This window comes from Episyrphus balteatus, chromosome 2 (assembly GCF_945859705.1).
Source record: "Episyrphus balteatus chromosome 2, idEpiBalt1.1, whole genome shotgun sequence".
Lineage (NCBI taxonomy): Eukaryota > Metazoa > Arthropoda > Insecta > Diptera > Syrphidae > Episyrphus > Episyrphus balteatus.
In genome coordinates, this window is record NC_079135.1 from 40,167,004 (window position 1) to 40,183,210 (window position 16,207).

Consider the following 16,207-nt stretch of genomic DNA (forward strand, 5'->3'; position numbering starts at 1 on the left):
TTTAGATAATTTTATTGTTAATAAGTCCTACCTTTGTCATTTTCTGTTAAAATGAATAACAATGGAGCTATTCAATAAAAACGCTACCAATCTCTTTTCCAAGATGGCGGCTGTTCCCAACCTCCAATTTTCCCAACAAATTGACTTTTATGATAAGGACAACCACCCGAACACATTCCATGAAAAAAATTTTGTCCCGCGAAAAATGCGATTTAAATTACTAATTTCCCTGGGCTATGTCTAAACATTTATTGATTTTATACAGGAAGCAAAAACAAAACAAATAATTATTACGACCATGAGTTGTGTGGTATAAAAATATAATTGAACTATAAAAAAGGACATTTGAGAACGATACTTTTTCGATGTGAAGTTTATAAAAAAAAAATAATACAATTGTGCTAAGTACAGGTTCCAGGGTGATTATAGAATATTGTATTAGTAAAGTAAAGCCATTTTTTTTTCATTTCATTTTTAAAAGACAATTCAATTTCATTCTGTTTTTTTTATGATTTTAAAAAGTTATGGCACTTAAATGGCCCTCAGTTTAAGTATGAATTTGCTTCAAGTATGTTTTTGTAATAAATTATGCAGAAAAAATATGGCACAATTAAGTCTGCAAATCTAAGGTTTGACGGGAAATATTTTTTTCTACAAATTGTATTACTGGTGAAATACATACATAATAGAAATGTTTATGTATAAATATTCCTTATATTGTTTAAAACGCATAGAGTTGAAAAAAAAAACTTTTAGATAACTTATCTTTGAACTGAACAAGTATGGGCCAACTAAACAGCTTGGAACACTGTGAATGAATTTCTTTTACAAGGAGAATTTCTGAGTTTGAATTAATCCATTATTAAAAATTTTACTAACTTACATTTCCATTTATTTCGCAGTACCTAAGCTTAATATGGTATAACAAAGAATGAAGATACACGGAACCGGTAACCGGACAGAAGGAAAACCGGACAGAATGCAAATTTTTGTGAATTATTTCACTTGAAAAGCAATTTCAAGAAAATAAACTTTTCAATAACTTTTCATGTTTGGATCATTGATTTAATGGCCAGTTGCTCACCTCACCTGAATTTTATTTAATATACACAGAATTTCTGGCTCCTGTAACAGATGGTGCAAGTCAAACAGAATATTGAAGGGAAATAACTTCACAAGTTGAATACTGAAGATAAGGGCGAAAAACTGGTGGAAGTAGTCAAAGTATAAGTTTACTTTGAAATAACGATTAATTATAATCTGAAAATGGAAAAACACCTCATACCAAAGAATTCAAGAAAAAAAAAAAAAAAAAAAAACATCCTTAGTTTAAGAACAACTTTTCAGGCCAGCAATTATGAAAAAGGTGCTACATTAACTATTTACTTCATCAAAATACTTTTCCATTGATATGAATATGATATTGCCAACAGCGGGTGACTAAGGTTCACTAAATGTTTTGCTTGATATCTTGAGTTATGGGTTCGAGTTCCGTAGCGTTTTAACCCCCCCCCCCCCCCCCAATTTTTTTTTAGAAATTCATACGATGAGAATTTGAACAAATAGATACGACCCACATACTTGTACAATGTAGGTACTGGTACATAGTACAATGTACAACATATTTGTATGCAAAACTTGATTGATTGATTTTATATTTTAGCGATACCTAAATCGAAAATCTCAATTTAAGTCTATTTCAATTTTGTCGCGGTTAAGTTTCAAAAAGCTTTGAACAAAAAAAAATATCTGAAAAAAGTATTTTGTTATAATAAGTCGTATACACAAAAGCGGATAAACATAAATTGAGTGCATCTTCTTTTTAAACAATTTGTTTTTGCTAAGAGTTCACTTTTAAAATAATACATCATAAACACAAAAAATATTCATCATTTGTTTTTTCTTGGGAATGTCATTCTTAAGCCTTAACTGCATTGGCTCAAAAAGTGAAAAAGTACAAAAGTGAACATTTTCAAACGCATTTTTTTGGTCTAAAAAACAAAACACTTTCGCTAAGCAGAAAAAAAATATTTCACTTTTGTACTTTTTCAAAAATGTATGTAGTTTTTCAAATGTGTATCTAGTTAAGCCTTTAAGTTGTACCCAGCACCCCATTGACCTGTTAAGGCTTGCGTCAACACAGCAAACTAGACTCACTATATGAACAAGACACGAAATGCAAAAAAATTGTTCCTTCAGCCTATTGATATTTGAAACTTTCATTTAAAATAATATTGACGAAAACGGATTATTTTTGTACTTTCTATATTTGAATCTTAAACTGGTGTAAAGGAAACAAATTTTTTGAAATATATTGCGTTGAATATTTAGGAAAGGATATAGACACTATAAAGGTGAACATAAAATTTCAGCTGTTAAAGTTATATCCTGATGTTCTGGGTGCAGATTAAATTTGTGTTTATTGTGATAAACGGGGTTTTGTGTAGTTTTGCAAATAAATGTTCAAAATTTTTAAGAAACGAAGAAACTTGAAAAAATAATTCAAGAACGTTGACCAAACATAAAACTCAAAGCACAACGCGTTTTGGGAGTTTGAAATTGTAAGGAATTGCTAATATGTTTTTAACACCATTAAATCTTTTTTTTTGTTGCAGCTTAAGGAAACTTTCAAGCCGTCAAAACGTCAAAAATGTATTAATTTAATATCCAACACATATTTGGATGTCAAAAATTTGTCTTTGGCTATATATGTATTTAACCCAATTAACAGCCTAAGAGATAAGAACATTAATTTTTGGTTATTTCTAAACAACTTTTTTTATAGAAACCATCAGTAAGAGAAAAGTCCATTTGTCATTTTATTGCTGTTTAAACCTTTGATTGTATCTAGTGTTTTTTTTATATGATATTTTGCGAAACAGTTTTCTTTATAAGGCTAAGAAAAGCTTCTAAAATTTTCTTTTGCTCGCTTACGCTCGCATGTAAAAATATGTAAGAAATATTGGTCGGTCTAAGCTAACCCTCCCCGAAATGAAATCCTAGCTACGGCTATGATTTATATTGTTTGATATTATATTGTTAGCGCATATTTTTACTTGCGATATAGGTACTATTATTTATCAAGTTATGCATTCGTGCAAAAAAAAAAGTTGAGATAACATTTTTCCATGACATTACGATGGTAGAGAATGCCAAAAAAGTGCGTCACGGAAGTCCGTCTGTCTGTCTGTCTGTATAAGGAGCTACAGCCTAAACTGATGGACCGATTGACTTCAAACTTGGTATGTAGCATTTTTTGGAATTAATTTTTTTGGACAAAAAATAACGGTACTTGTCATATACCGATTTTAGTAAAGTTGAAATTGCTTAAAAATGGCTTCAACGATTTTGTTTAAAAAATTCAAATGTAAGTTTTAAAACAAGGTATATCTTCTTATGAACAAATTTTTCTTTTAAAATCATTATTAACGGTACCTGCCATAGAACCGTTTGTTTTAAATCCGATTATCTCTTTAACTGCTTATTCGATTTCAACGTAACTTTTTGTGAAGAAGCATTTATATAATAAAAAATAAAATTTCCAAAAAAATAATTTTTGGATTTTTAAAAAAAATTTTGAAAATTTTTTTTTTTTCAAAAATCAAATTTTCGAAAACGGGACATTGAATTTTTTTGAAATTTTGGTTTTAGATGTTAATTAGTGATTTCTACAAAAGGGCATACCAATTTTATTTTAAAACTTTTTTTCCAAAAAATTATTTATAAAAAATTAGTTTTTTTTAAAAAACGGCTCTAACGATTTTGAAAATTTTTTTTCTAAAAATGCATCTTAATATATCAATAAAAATTGCATGCTTGTTTTGGAGGGCAATTTGATTTCAGATTTTATTTTATTTAAAAAAAACGAATTTTATTTTTTTTTTATTTTATTTGTTTGTCTTGTACCTATAGGTATAGTTCGTACGACCCAGTCGTGAATTTTATTTTGTTTATGAAAATCGTTAACAATTTTAACAATTTTCTTGAAATCACAATGGTTGAATTTATACGGCATATTTTTTCTTTAAAATTAATAATAACTAGCTGACCCGGCGGACTTCGTTCCGCATTTTTCTTGTATTTATTTTCAATTTTTGGCTTTGTAATGTGTTAACCTTTTCCAATACAAAAAAATCGGGCCACAGCTTGATATATGGAACACAAACATAAAATTGTATAAAGTATTAAAAAAAGCAAACCATTTGTCTGATAGCTATCGCTACTAAAATTTGATAATCCAGTCAAATAAGGGTTTCACCTCGGAATGAATGCTAATAGAATTTTTTTTTGCTCAATACCTTCGTTTTGGCATTCTATAACATACCTCAAAAGAATTTCAAGAATTACATAACTTCGAGGCATTTTTTAATGCTGATTACAATTTTTTTTTTTTTATTTTTGACATAAGTTATAGAATATCCAAACAAAGATACAAACAAAAAAATTAGCCTATCAGCACTAATTATAAGATTGTACCAGAATGTTTTTTAGTGCATATCCCAAAATTGTCCCTTTTCTCAAAAAATACCAATTTTTCATTGGTATGAATGTTTTTTTCATTGTTTCATTCATTCCGAGGTTTACTCCTTTTTTTCACCTTATTTGACTATGTATCATGATATTTTTTGGCTATTTAAGAAATTCAAAAAGTAGCAATCTTTTTTTGTAAATTGTAAAGAAACCGACTTAAAATGAAAAGATTCCGTCTTAATTCTATACATACGTCTAAATATTAAAATATTTTCTTAAGAAGATTAAATCATTTTAAATTAATGCGGAAATAGTATTAATAAATTGGTAGCTGAAACAACTTAAACAAATTTTAAGTTTCAGTTTATCATACCAATTTTCAACTGTGAGATATAGCTTAGTGGTAAACAATTTTAATTGAGGAAATAACATTTTAAAGAGTTAAATCGTGTTTGTTTTTATTAGCCTTGAATATGAGCTCTTTGAACCCCAAATATTGCATTTGGTCATAACTTGACAGCAGCGCCACGTACCAGGTCCAACAGGGGCGTACACACCATTGGGGCAAGTGGGGTGGTGCCCCGGGGCCCCCAACACGCCAGGGCCCCGTAAGGAGACAATTTAGAGAAGGCAACTGGTTATAAAAGTATCGAAGCAAAAAGATAAGATACTTGACATGAATCACTTCGGACACAAGAGAGACACATTATATTTTTCAGTGAATTGGTAGCCAGTCACATAATATTTCATCTAAAAAAAAATTACATATTATCTTGGGGCCCCAAAAAATATTACTTACATAATTTTAGCGGACAACAAATGATAGGTACATCAGGGGCCCCAAAAAAAATAAGTGGGCGTATACGTCCTTTTTTATTTGTTCTTATTTTCTATATCAAAGGGGCCCCAAAAATGTAGTCTTGCCCCGGGGCCCCGACAACTCAACGTACGCCCCTCGGTCCAACTATAAAACAAAGCCTGTCTCGAATGAACCTTATCAAATGCAAAAAAATTCATAAAAGTCTATACAGCCGTTCGGACTCCAAATATGGAATTTAACTATAACTTGACAACAGCGTCAAGTCTTTCTATATATAATTTGACAACAGCACCACCTACCATATACAGTTATAATTTACAAAACATGGATGGAACTTATCACACAAACGAACTTTCACAAAAATCTGTCAAGTCTTTCGGACTCCAAATATGAAATTTGTCTATAACTACTTCGGCAAAAGCGCCACCTACCGGGTCCAATTTATGAAACAAAACATGTTTCGATTAAATTATATCAGACACAAAAAGTTTCACAAAAATCAAAATATGCAATTTTCCTAAAACTTGACAACAGTGCCAACTACTGGGTCCAATCATGAAACAAAACTTGTCTTGAATGAACCTTGTCATAACACAAAATTTCACAAAAATCTGTCCAGTCATTCGACCCCACCTATGGAATTTGCCTATAACTTGAAAACAGCGCCACCTATTGGATCAAATTATAAAACAAAACCTGTAACGGATAGACCTTATCAAATAAACAAAATTTCACAAAAATCTGTTCAGTTATTCGACCCCAAATATGGAATTTGCCTATAACTTGACAGCAGCGTTTCGGATGGACCTTTTCACATATATTTCACACAAAATTTCAGAAAAATCTGTCTAGTCGTTTAGGAGTAGGGTCACAAACAAACGCACAGGAGAAATATTATAATATGTAGATACAAACCATAACTCTGATTGATGTGCCAATGCTTTACTTATTTGTCCTCAATGAAAATCAGAGATATACATTTTATTTGTGCAGTCCATATGTGGATTTAATATCACAAGACGTATAATTATTTGTTTCACTCAAAATCAGACTTTTTTAATTATTTTGAAAGCTTTACAAATTAAGCTTAGTTAAAATTTTTAAAAAGCGAGAGTGGTTTTTTACTCGTACATATTGACAGCTATGTAAAGATGCGAGAAAAGGTATTATTTTTTTTGATACAAACCATCTACATATTAATACCTTTCAAACAAAAAAAAAATTACCAAAATCGGACCAGCCAAACGCGAGTTTATCGGCCACACACACTAAACGAACTCATTTTTATATATAAGATAATACCAAACATTTTATTAAATAATAAAAACCATTAATTTGTTTATTCTTCCCCTTATAATATCCGAATATTATTGTAAATAATATTTAATAAGACTCGTATAGTGCTCCAGATTCTGAAATAATATAGAATGCCAAAGACTTTCTCGCTTATAACTTTTATCTTGCCTCAGCACTATAATAACGATAGATACACCCTTTTGCGAAAGCAAAGTTAACTTTTCTGCAAACATATAGAAAAGTTGAATTACTGTACAGTCAGTACACAATAGTTACCTTAATGAACACACATCATGTACCTATATGTGTTCAAGTTTAGTTACTTTTAACGCAAATATTTACTTCCTTTCAAAATCCTCTGAAACTTGTATATATGCAATTAAAACTTTTAATTATCTGCACAGAATTACTTTTTAGACAACATGTAAATTAAGGTTTTTTTTTATATTTTTTTTTATATTTTTCAGAAAGGAACATCAAAGAAAACAACGATACAGCAATATATAGCAAATGCACTGTTTGTGACGAATTTTGGAATAAATTTTGTTCTCTACTGTGTTAGTGGGCAAAACTTTAGGTAAGTAAGGGCAAGAGGAAGTATAATTAGATGTATTATGTATTAATTTTAATTTAATTTTAATTTTTTTTTAATATTGATTATATTGAATTATTACAAAAAATTAAAATAAATTACAAAAGTCGTCTGAAGAAGTCTATAAGTCTCCTCGATGATTTCAAGCATTTAAGATTAAATAAAACTTTCCTATTTCTGCAGCAGCAACTTGAAATTGTAACAGTAGTTCTCATTGAAGAATAAATGATAAGGGAGAAACTCAGGCGATACTTATTGATGTCAAACAATTTCAAAAGCAGATACTTACACCTTGTTCTTCGCGTGTAGCTCTGGAGACAAACTATTTTTCATGTTTTAATTAAGAGTTTTCATTTCATTAAAACGAGAGGTGTATCTATGTATTTGAATTTGTATATACTCTTTGAGAAGACAGTGTAGTAATTTCTATCAAATGTGAGCAACATCGAATACAGTCAATATCCAGAGAATAACTATTCCCCCTTTCAATTTACAATATCCAGGACGTAATGAATATCCAATTTGTAAAAAAGAATTAAACAATTACACTTGACATTAAGGAAAATAAAATTGTGACAGTTGGACATAAGTGCCTTTCTGTATGTTAACAACTAAGTGATTATCTGATAGTAGGTACTCTGCAACTGAGTCAGCTTCCAGGATCAAAATGCTTGATTGTAGTAAAATAACTAATGAAATAAAAATAACAGAAAAACCAATTCAATTTAATAGTTTAAATAATCTCCAATACAATGCGTTTCACCTAGGTATAACATGGGTGAATTATAATTAGATAATTATCTAAGGAAAATAGCACAAGGCAAAGAAACGAAAAGTCAAAAATTGTCTTAAGACTTATTAAAGAAATAATTTAGACATATCGTCCTAAAAAATTAACTTCAATGCGTGAACAATGTTACAAAATCAATAAAAGCAAAAAGGTAAAAGGTAAAAGACTCACGCCTCATGTTTTGCCAAAGAAGTTATCAATTGAAGATTCTGGTGAAAGAGGCTTTCAAATTCTTCATGCAATCTATTTAACCGCTCCGCACAGTGGGACGACCCATAGCAATAAATAAAAAAAATCGAATATTATTGCGGTACTTTTGAGTGATTGGTATGTCATCCCTAATGCATTTAGGTTCTAACTGCATCAAAATTATTTGCGTTGTCCAATTAGTGCAACAGTTATAGAGTGCTAAACATTGTCTAGTTTAATTTTTTTTTTTGTGGTGAAAAATCAGGTTGTAATTGGTCTTACTCCCAACATTTTTTGTGCGGTAAAAAATGAATTTAATAATGGATAATAACACTCATCAAGGTATACAGGGTGTCCCAAAAGTAATGGATCAAACGAAGTATGCTGATAGGCCAACTTTAGGGCTCTCAGAATTTTTTAACTTGTTTATCCCAAATCCTTACGGTTTTTGATTTAACGCAGTTTTTGTGAAATTTCTATAAATCCCGACTTTGCAACAGTATTTTGCTTCCTCCGCTCATAATTGATTTTTGTTTTTTACAATTCTTTCACTAAAACATTGCCTAATAAAAAGAAATAATTAATTAATCAAAATATTTTTTATTTCATTCGCCATTTTGCTGCAAATTAATTAACAGTTCCATGTTTTATAAAAACTCAATTTCTCACTTTTATTTCAGAGCAACATCCCGAAAAAAAATTGTAATGTGTGACACTGGTTTATTATTTTAAAAACTTGCCTTGTTATTGCAGATTTCAAAAATGTATAAGAGTTTCCAAAGATGAAATTAGAACGAAAGATATTACAATTTGAATGCAAAAAAACAGAGGTTTTCAGAGCAAAATAACAAACAAAAATCGAGGCTTTTATTCAAAAAGAAATAAACAAACAACAGTCGAGAAAATTTGTTTATTTTTCTTTGTTATTTTTCTCTGACAGAACCTGTTTTGTTGCTTTTAAATCAAGGTATATAAATTAATATTTAACAATAAAAAATTTTTTGTTTTGTTGAGTTTTGTTTTTATTAGTGATTTTCCAAGTGTTGGTTGAAAAAACAAATTTTTTGACTTTGAGTAAGATTTTCTTTTTTACACCTAAAAGGCTCTCTGGGGTTTTTATTGTTTTATACTCAGGAAAGTGTCCTCTAAAGGAATCAAGAAAAAAATCTTGCCTTAATTACTTATAATCGCGTTTTTTAGGTTCGACCCCCTATATCAAAAATGGCCAAAATTTAAAAACTTGGCTGGATAGTGCGAAAACAGACCATTTGATGGGTTCTGTTTGAAAATTCAACAACTTCTTGGCTTAGAGGAGTCAACAGGAGATGTAGAAGCTCAAATACAGGAAGTAACTAAATTTTATTGCCTCAAAGTAAAGTAGAAGATGGAGCAGTCTTCTAGAAGACTCAATCGGTTCATGAGCCCTAACGAATAATGGCTGAATTCTAATCTGAATATAACTAAAGCTATACATGATTGCGTTAGTGATAACATCAGTTTAAAACAAAAAAATGCTCTTTAAACCAATATTATTTATAACATTCTACCATTTTAATCAAAAATGATGGGATCAAATTCTATAAAAATGCAAAAATTCTTAGCAGTTGTCAAATTTCCCGTCAAAAAGTTCACATATGTATATCAAATTATGATCGAGATATATACCAATATTCATCAAAAAATTATATAGATCTTAGTCTTCCCCTAGAATTTAACCCGGATGACTTAAGTTATACTTCCGAAATCAACAATGAATAAAAAGGTTTGTTTCTTTATTTTGTTATTTTCTTATTTGTTTGAATATTCAAATTATAGTGTTTTATTATCTATACTATTATTAGTTCTATTTTACATAAATTAAAATTATTTAAAAGAAAAGAAAAAATAATAATAAAAAGAAAATCCTAAAAAAAAAGTTCGCTGCTCAACTCTTTTAATTAAATAAAAATGAATTTCTTGGCTAAAACGTTTCCATTTATCTGGTTTTCATGTTTAATTCATAGATTTAAGTGTAAATAGATGTCTTAATGCAACTTTGCGTAGTTTCAGTCACTAAAACACAAGATATTCGAAATGCCGATTTTTCCATACATTTGTCCCACTGTGCGCCGTATACATCTTTTACGCATTCGATATAGAATCAACCCTTTTTTTTTCTTATTTCTTCTATTTCCTTAAAAAAAGGACACCTTCTGACACGATACATTAAAATGAACTTTCTCAATTCTAGATTTGTGTGACAAATTTTATTAGTCTAATATTATTTTAAACAGGTTTCGGCTTGTTACTTGGAACATTTTTCATTCCATAATAATCACCTTCCACCTTACTCACTCATATTAAATTCTGTTTAAAATAAAATGCACTACTGTTTAAAAAAAAATTAAAAATCAGGCGCTTAAGACATTCTTCTTTAAGAAGGATTTAAATTGATATACCTAATAAAGAAAGAGATTCAAAAGTGGTATAAGTCCATTTTTACATGTTTCGAAATATTTAATGGTTTGAGTTTTTAAGCGCTTAAAAATATAGGTAAACGTTAGGGAAATCGTGATGCTTTTTTGATTATTAACATGTTAAATTTAAAAATGTTATCAAATTTATAAAAATTCTCAAAGAAATTTCAATCCCATTTTATTGGCAAACGAATTTTGTTTTTAATTTTTGAAATTTTTATAAGTAAATAACTATTTTTTAAATTCTAAAATTTTGTGTTATGCAATAAATTAGGCCATTCATTTACTTTGTGTTATAAGGGAGAATGAACTTAAAACAAGGTCAAATGTTCCAAAATAAAAATACTACCAATTTTTATGAATTTAAGAAGTTGTTTAGAATAGCTGGAAAAAAAATTAAAAAAAGTTTTACTTTGTCTGTATTAGCAATACGACATTACGGAGTTTAAAAACTTTGCAATGCATCAACAAAAGGGTCTACTAGTAAATAAATAATAAAACAAATGAAAAGATAAAACTCAACCTTAAAGCGTTTTTATGAGATGTAAACCAAAATAAAATGCACGACTGGGTCGCACGAACTTGCTCTTAGAGTTAAAGTTGCTTAAATTTTTAAGACTTTTTATATAGAAATTTGGAAAAAAAAACAAAATTCGTTTTTGAAAAAAAATAAAATAAAATCTGAAATTAAATTGCCCTCGAAAACAAGTATGCAGTTTTGATTGATATATTAACATGCATTTTTAAAAAAAAATTTTCAAAATCGTTAGAGCCGTTTTTTAAAAAACTAATTTTTTATAAATATTTTTTTGGAAAAAAAGTTTTAAAATAAAATTAGTATGCCATTTGGTAGAAATCACTAATCAACATCTAAAAACAAAATTTCAAAAAAGTTCAATGTCCCGTTTTCGAAAATTTGATTTTTCAAAAAAAAATTTTCAAATTTTTTTTAAAAATCCAAAAATTATTGTTTTCAAAATTTTATTTTTGGCTTATATTTAAATTATATAAATGCTTCTTCACAAAAAGTTTCGTTGAAATCGAATAAGCAGTTTCGGAGATAATCGGATTTGAAAAAAAACGGTTCTATGGCAGGTACCGTTAATAATGATTTTCAAAAAAAATTTTTTCTATTGAAAGATAGACTTTAGCTTAAAACTAACATTTGAATTTTTTAAACAAAATCGTTAGAGCCGTTTTCGAGATATTTCAATTTTACTAAAATCGGTATATGACAAGTACCGTTATTTTTGGTCCAAAAAAATTAATTCCAAAAACCCCTCTGGAGAGTCGCCAAATAACGCTACATACCAAGTTTGACATTAATCGGTCCATCCGTTTAGGCTGTAGCTCCTTATACAGACAGACAGACAGACTGACAGACAGACTGACAGACTGACAGACTGACAGACTGACAGACTGACAGACTGACAGACTGACAGACTGACAGACTGACAGACTGACAGACTGACAGGCTGACAGACTGACAGACTGACAGACTGACAGACTGACAGACTGACAGACTGACAGACTGACAGACTGACAGACTGACAGACTGACAGACTGACAGACTGACAGACTGACAGACTGACAGACTGACAGACTGACAGACTGACAGACTGACAGACTGACAGACTGACAGACTGACAGACTGACAGACTGACAGACTGACAGACTGACAGACTGACAGACTGACAGACTGACAGACTGACAGACTGACAGACTGACAGACTGACAGACTGACAGACTGACAGACTGACAGACTGACAGACTGACAGACTGACAGACAGACAGACAGACAGACAGACAGACAGACGGACTTCCGGGACCCACTTTTTTGGCATTGTCTACCATCGTAATGTCATGGAAAAATGTTATCTCAACTTTTTTTTTTTGTACGAATGCATAACTTGATATATAGTACCAAAAACAAAAAGTTTATCTCTGTAGAAACCGAAAAAAAAAAAACATTTTATGAGTAACCCGATTACTACGGAATCACAACTAAAAGTCTTAACAAAGAAGAAAACTTTTTAAGATCCGCGAAAAGGTTGAGGTTTACTTTAGATCTCTGTCTCATTCATAATTGTAATATATTTTTTTTAATCTGCATCACGTGGGTGGCAAAACATTTCCAGACAAAACAAAATTCAAAATATTTACATTATATAGGTATGTGTAAATGTTTCATATTATAATAATGTCCTGTCGACGAAAAACCTATGTTTCCAGTTATGTAACAAATTCTATGAAAACGGGGGGTTACCTCTTCTTTTGAAAGAAAAATCTCTTTCACCTATTAACTGATATTTCAGTTTCTTTGGTACCGAAAAGTAAAAGAGGATTCGAAAATTGTCAATATGTCTTTTTTAAATTTTTTCTGAAGAATCTGCTTGAACTTTACCTTCACTGACACAATATTAATTTTTTTTTTTTCAATCATTCCAAGAAAAAAATGTAACCAAAATTGACAATCAAAATTGAAAAATATTTTTTAATTACTGTTTTCTTGTTTTAATTTCAGAAAAGCAGTGATAAGTTTATTTCGTAGTGTATCAACATCAAATAGAGATGGAACCACTCAAGTAACAGGTACGTTTAATTTAGTTCGAAAAATTAAAACAAACAAAAATATTTAACTCTCTTATTCAATTGCATGATTTTTTGCTATCCTATAATGTTTTGCATGGATTAAAAAAAAAATTTAATTATTTTCTAACAAGTAAAATGTAACAAATTTCCAATTAATGTACATAAATAAATTTGTTTTCAAAAACACTTCTCTCTCTCTCCAATCGGATACAGAAAAACTAATATTTGCATTCAAGGCTGGAAGAGTGTCTGTTTGAATTTTTGAAATTGTGTTTTTTTCATGTCTCAAAAAATCATCTCGATTCTTTTGCAAAACAAATCAAAAATATTATTTATTGACCTTTCTAAATATTATTATGGAACGAAGGGAGAAAATAAAAATGGTTTTCCAATGAAAAACAAAGTCAGTAGTGGATTATGAGGAATTTATATTAAAAGGCCAAATTTCAAAATGAAAATTATTATTTGTGTTTTCTAAACTGTGACCTTTAACGGTTTTAAGGATTTTTAGAAAATTGAATTTTTTTGATAGCATTTTAGATCTGACAAATTAATTTTTCTTATATTAATTCGTTTTTTACTAACCTTTAAATTTAAGACTTTGACGTTATTTAAAATAAGTGATTGTACAAGGTACAATTGTACCTTTATCAAACTACTTTAACTTTCCTTTAATCATAAACATAAGAAACAGAGAAAAGGTAAATAAAAGCATTGGGTGCCATAAACTTCACCTTTATGAAAATCTAAGCAGGTACCTTCTATAACATAGGAAATTTATACGAATTCAAAAGTTCTATTTGATATATATAATAGTGCAACACTTAAAGTAGTTCATTATTATTTAATTAGTTGTATTTTTTGTATACATTCACATTTATGTATTTCAATAAAGGTTGTCGAAAGGAAACCTTTTTGAATTTCTTTGAAGTCAGCTGGGTTGCAGATGGTGAAGCATTTTCATATCACAAATTTCTTGGTTCTGAGCTTTTATACACTAATAAAATACATAGAATTCATGCAGTTGACATTTTTAATTAGTTGAAAAGCATAAAGTCAATAAAGTCAACCTACGAGAGTAACTACATTGAAAGTTCTTTAGAAAAGATCATAATAATTAAGAAGACCTAAAGGGTATTTTATATTAATAGATCTTTTGTACAAACTTTATACCTATTGTAATTCCAGAGGTGTGAAGGTAGATTGAAATTTTATGCATGTATGGCTTTGAGATGAAAATAAACATAGTAATTTTAGAAAATAAATTAAAGGCTTTTTTGAAGTTGGTTGAAATTATGAAAATTTTAACTATGAGTTCAGGTTGAAAACAACATTGTCACTAGGTAGTTAACTCCCACAATTTCGATGTGAAAATTTATGTGCAACTTTTTAGAAATTATATATAATTTTAAAAATAATTTTCAAGTTAAATGTTAAAATAATTATATTGTTCCATTTATATCTACCCATGACGAATCTATAAAAAAGCTAGTCAAGTTAGATAGAAACAAAACACAATTTTAATTCCTAATTTAAATAAATAAGTTGAGTTTAATAAATTTTTTTCTAAAAAATATATGAAAAATGATAAAGTTTTGGTATTAAATCTTGATTTCATGGTTTGAGTGCCTAACAACTTAGAGCCGTTTTTAAGAAAATTTCAAAAACTCATTAACGATGTACGCGAAGAGCCGACATCAGTAATTTAAGAAAATGTAAAAACCATATTCCTTTATACACATTTTTTAGAAAAACAAATTTGTTGTTGTTGGTAATAACAACACGTAAGCTGGTTAGTAATAATTTATTACTAACAAGCTTACGTGTATTAAATTTAATCAAAATCGTAAGAGCCGTTTTCGAGAAAATTGCAATTACTCGAAAAATTTGTATGACAGGTGCACTATCTAAAAAAGATATTAAAAAACAACCTTGGAAATTAAATCAATTTTTTGAAAACTTATGGCGTTTTCGATTGGCAGTCCGGAAGCGTCCGGAATCATTCTGAAAAAATTTTATTCACACAAAACTGTCAGTTTTGTACGAATAAAACGCTTTCAGAATGATTCCGGACGCTTCCGGACTGCCAATCGAAAACGCCATTAATTTTTATTACTACTTAATTTTTATTACTATTGATTAATATTATATGCCATACCAACTTTTTTGAAAAACGTTAAATATTTTCTAAAAAAACTCCCTTTTATACAAGAAATCAAATAGCATTATTTCGTTTCGTGGTAAAAATCATTAAAAACGGTTTTTTATTAATTTAACTATAAAAACAAATTTTATATTTTTTACTTTACATATGAAATTTAAAAAAAAAAAAAAGATTCATTTAAGATATTCTCTTAATGACGGGCCATCTGTAATGGACTAAAATCAATTAATATTTCGTTAAATCATTATTGTGTATGCAGTATAGATATGTAATCTGATAAGAATCACTTTCTAGATTTTTCATGCTTCAGGGTTTCAAAATCCTTTCATCCTTCCATTATTCGTGAGAACTTTTTTTATTAAAAATAAAACGTCCATTCCAGTTTTTAAAAGGTTACTTGTTGTACCAAAAATACATTCATCACAATATTTAGAGAGCTTTTTTCGTATTAGTTTTATCCAATCGATTGAATTGTATGCTACGTTACTATCTATTTTTCTGATATTTTATTTAACAATTAACTGACATATAAAAACTACCTTACCCACCTTTTATAACAATTTAGAAAAATTATATCAAACAAAGCTTATAAATTTGTGAGGTCACGTCTGGTTGTAACTTTTGTTTAAAACCTATTACTAAATTCTCCACCATTTAGAAATTTCACTAATGGTTAGAAATGTCACATTGAGAAATGGTGGTATTTAAGCCTCTTAGAAACTTTTGATCCCTTGGTGTGTTTGGAAACAAAAAATATGCATTCAGCACAGAAATCAGAAATCATGATGTAGCATGATTTTAATGTTTTTTGAACTAAAATCATGTTTTAATGTTTTCG

At 29.1% G+C, this 16,207-nt stretch overlaps 1 protein-coding gene across 4 annotated transcripts in view; it reads left to right on the plus strand.

Moving 5' to 3' along the window:
* The window catches only part of LOC129908897 (neuropeptides capa receptor), an 82,463-nt gene that overhangs the window by 42,303 nt on the left and 23,953 nt on the right, over nt 1-16,207 (plus strand). For 3 of the 4 annotated variants that reach the window (XR_008771361.1, XR_008771362.1, XM_055985716.1), the window contains exons 5-6: nt 7,054-7,163; nt 13,138-13,205. Coding sequence is in view for 2 of the 4 variants with exons in the window: in XM_055985716.1 (XP_055841691.1) it covers nt 7,054-7,163; nt 13,138-13,205 (178 nt within the window). In the remaining 2 variants the exon portion in view is untranslated. Of the gene's footprint in view, nt 1-902; nt 1,496-7,053; nt 7,164-13,137; nt 13,206-16,207 lie in introns of those variants that run through there. The other variant, XM_055985719.1, reaches the window with a different exon arrangement.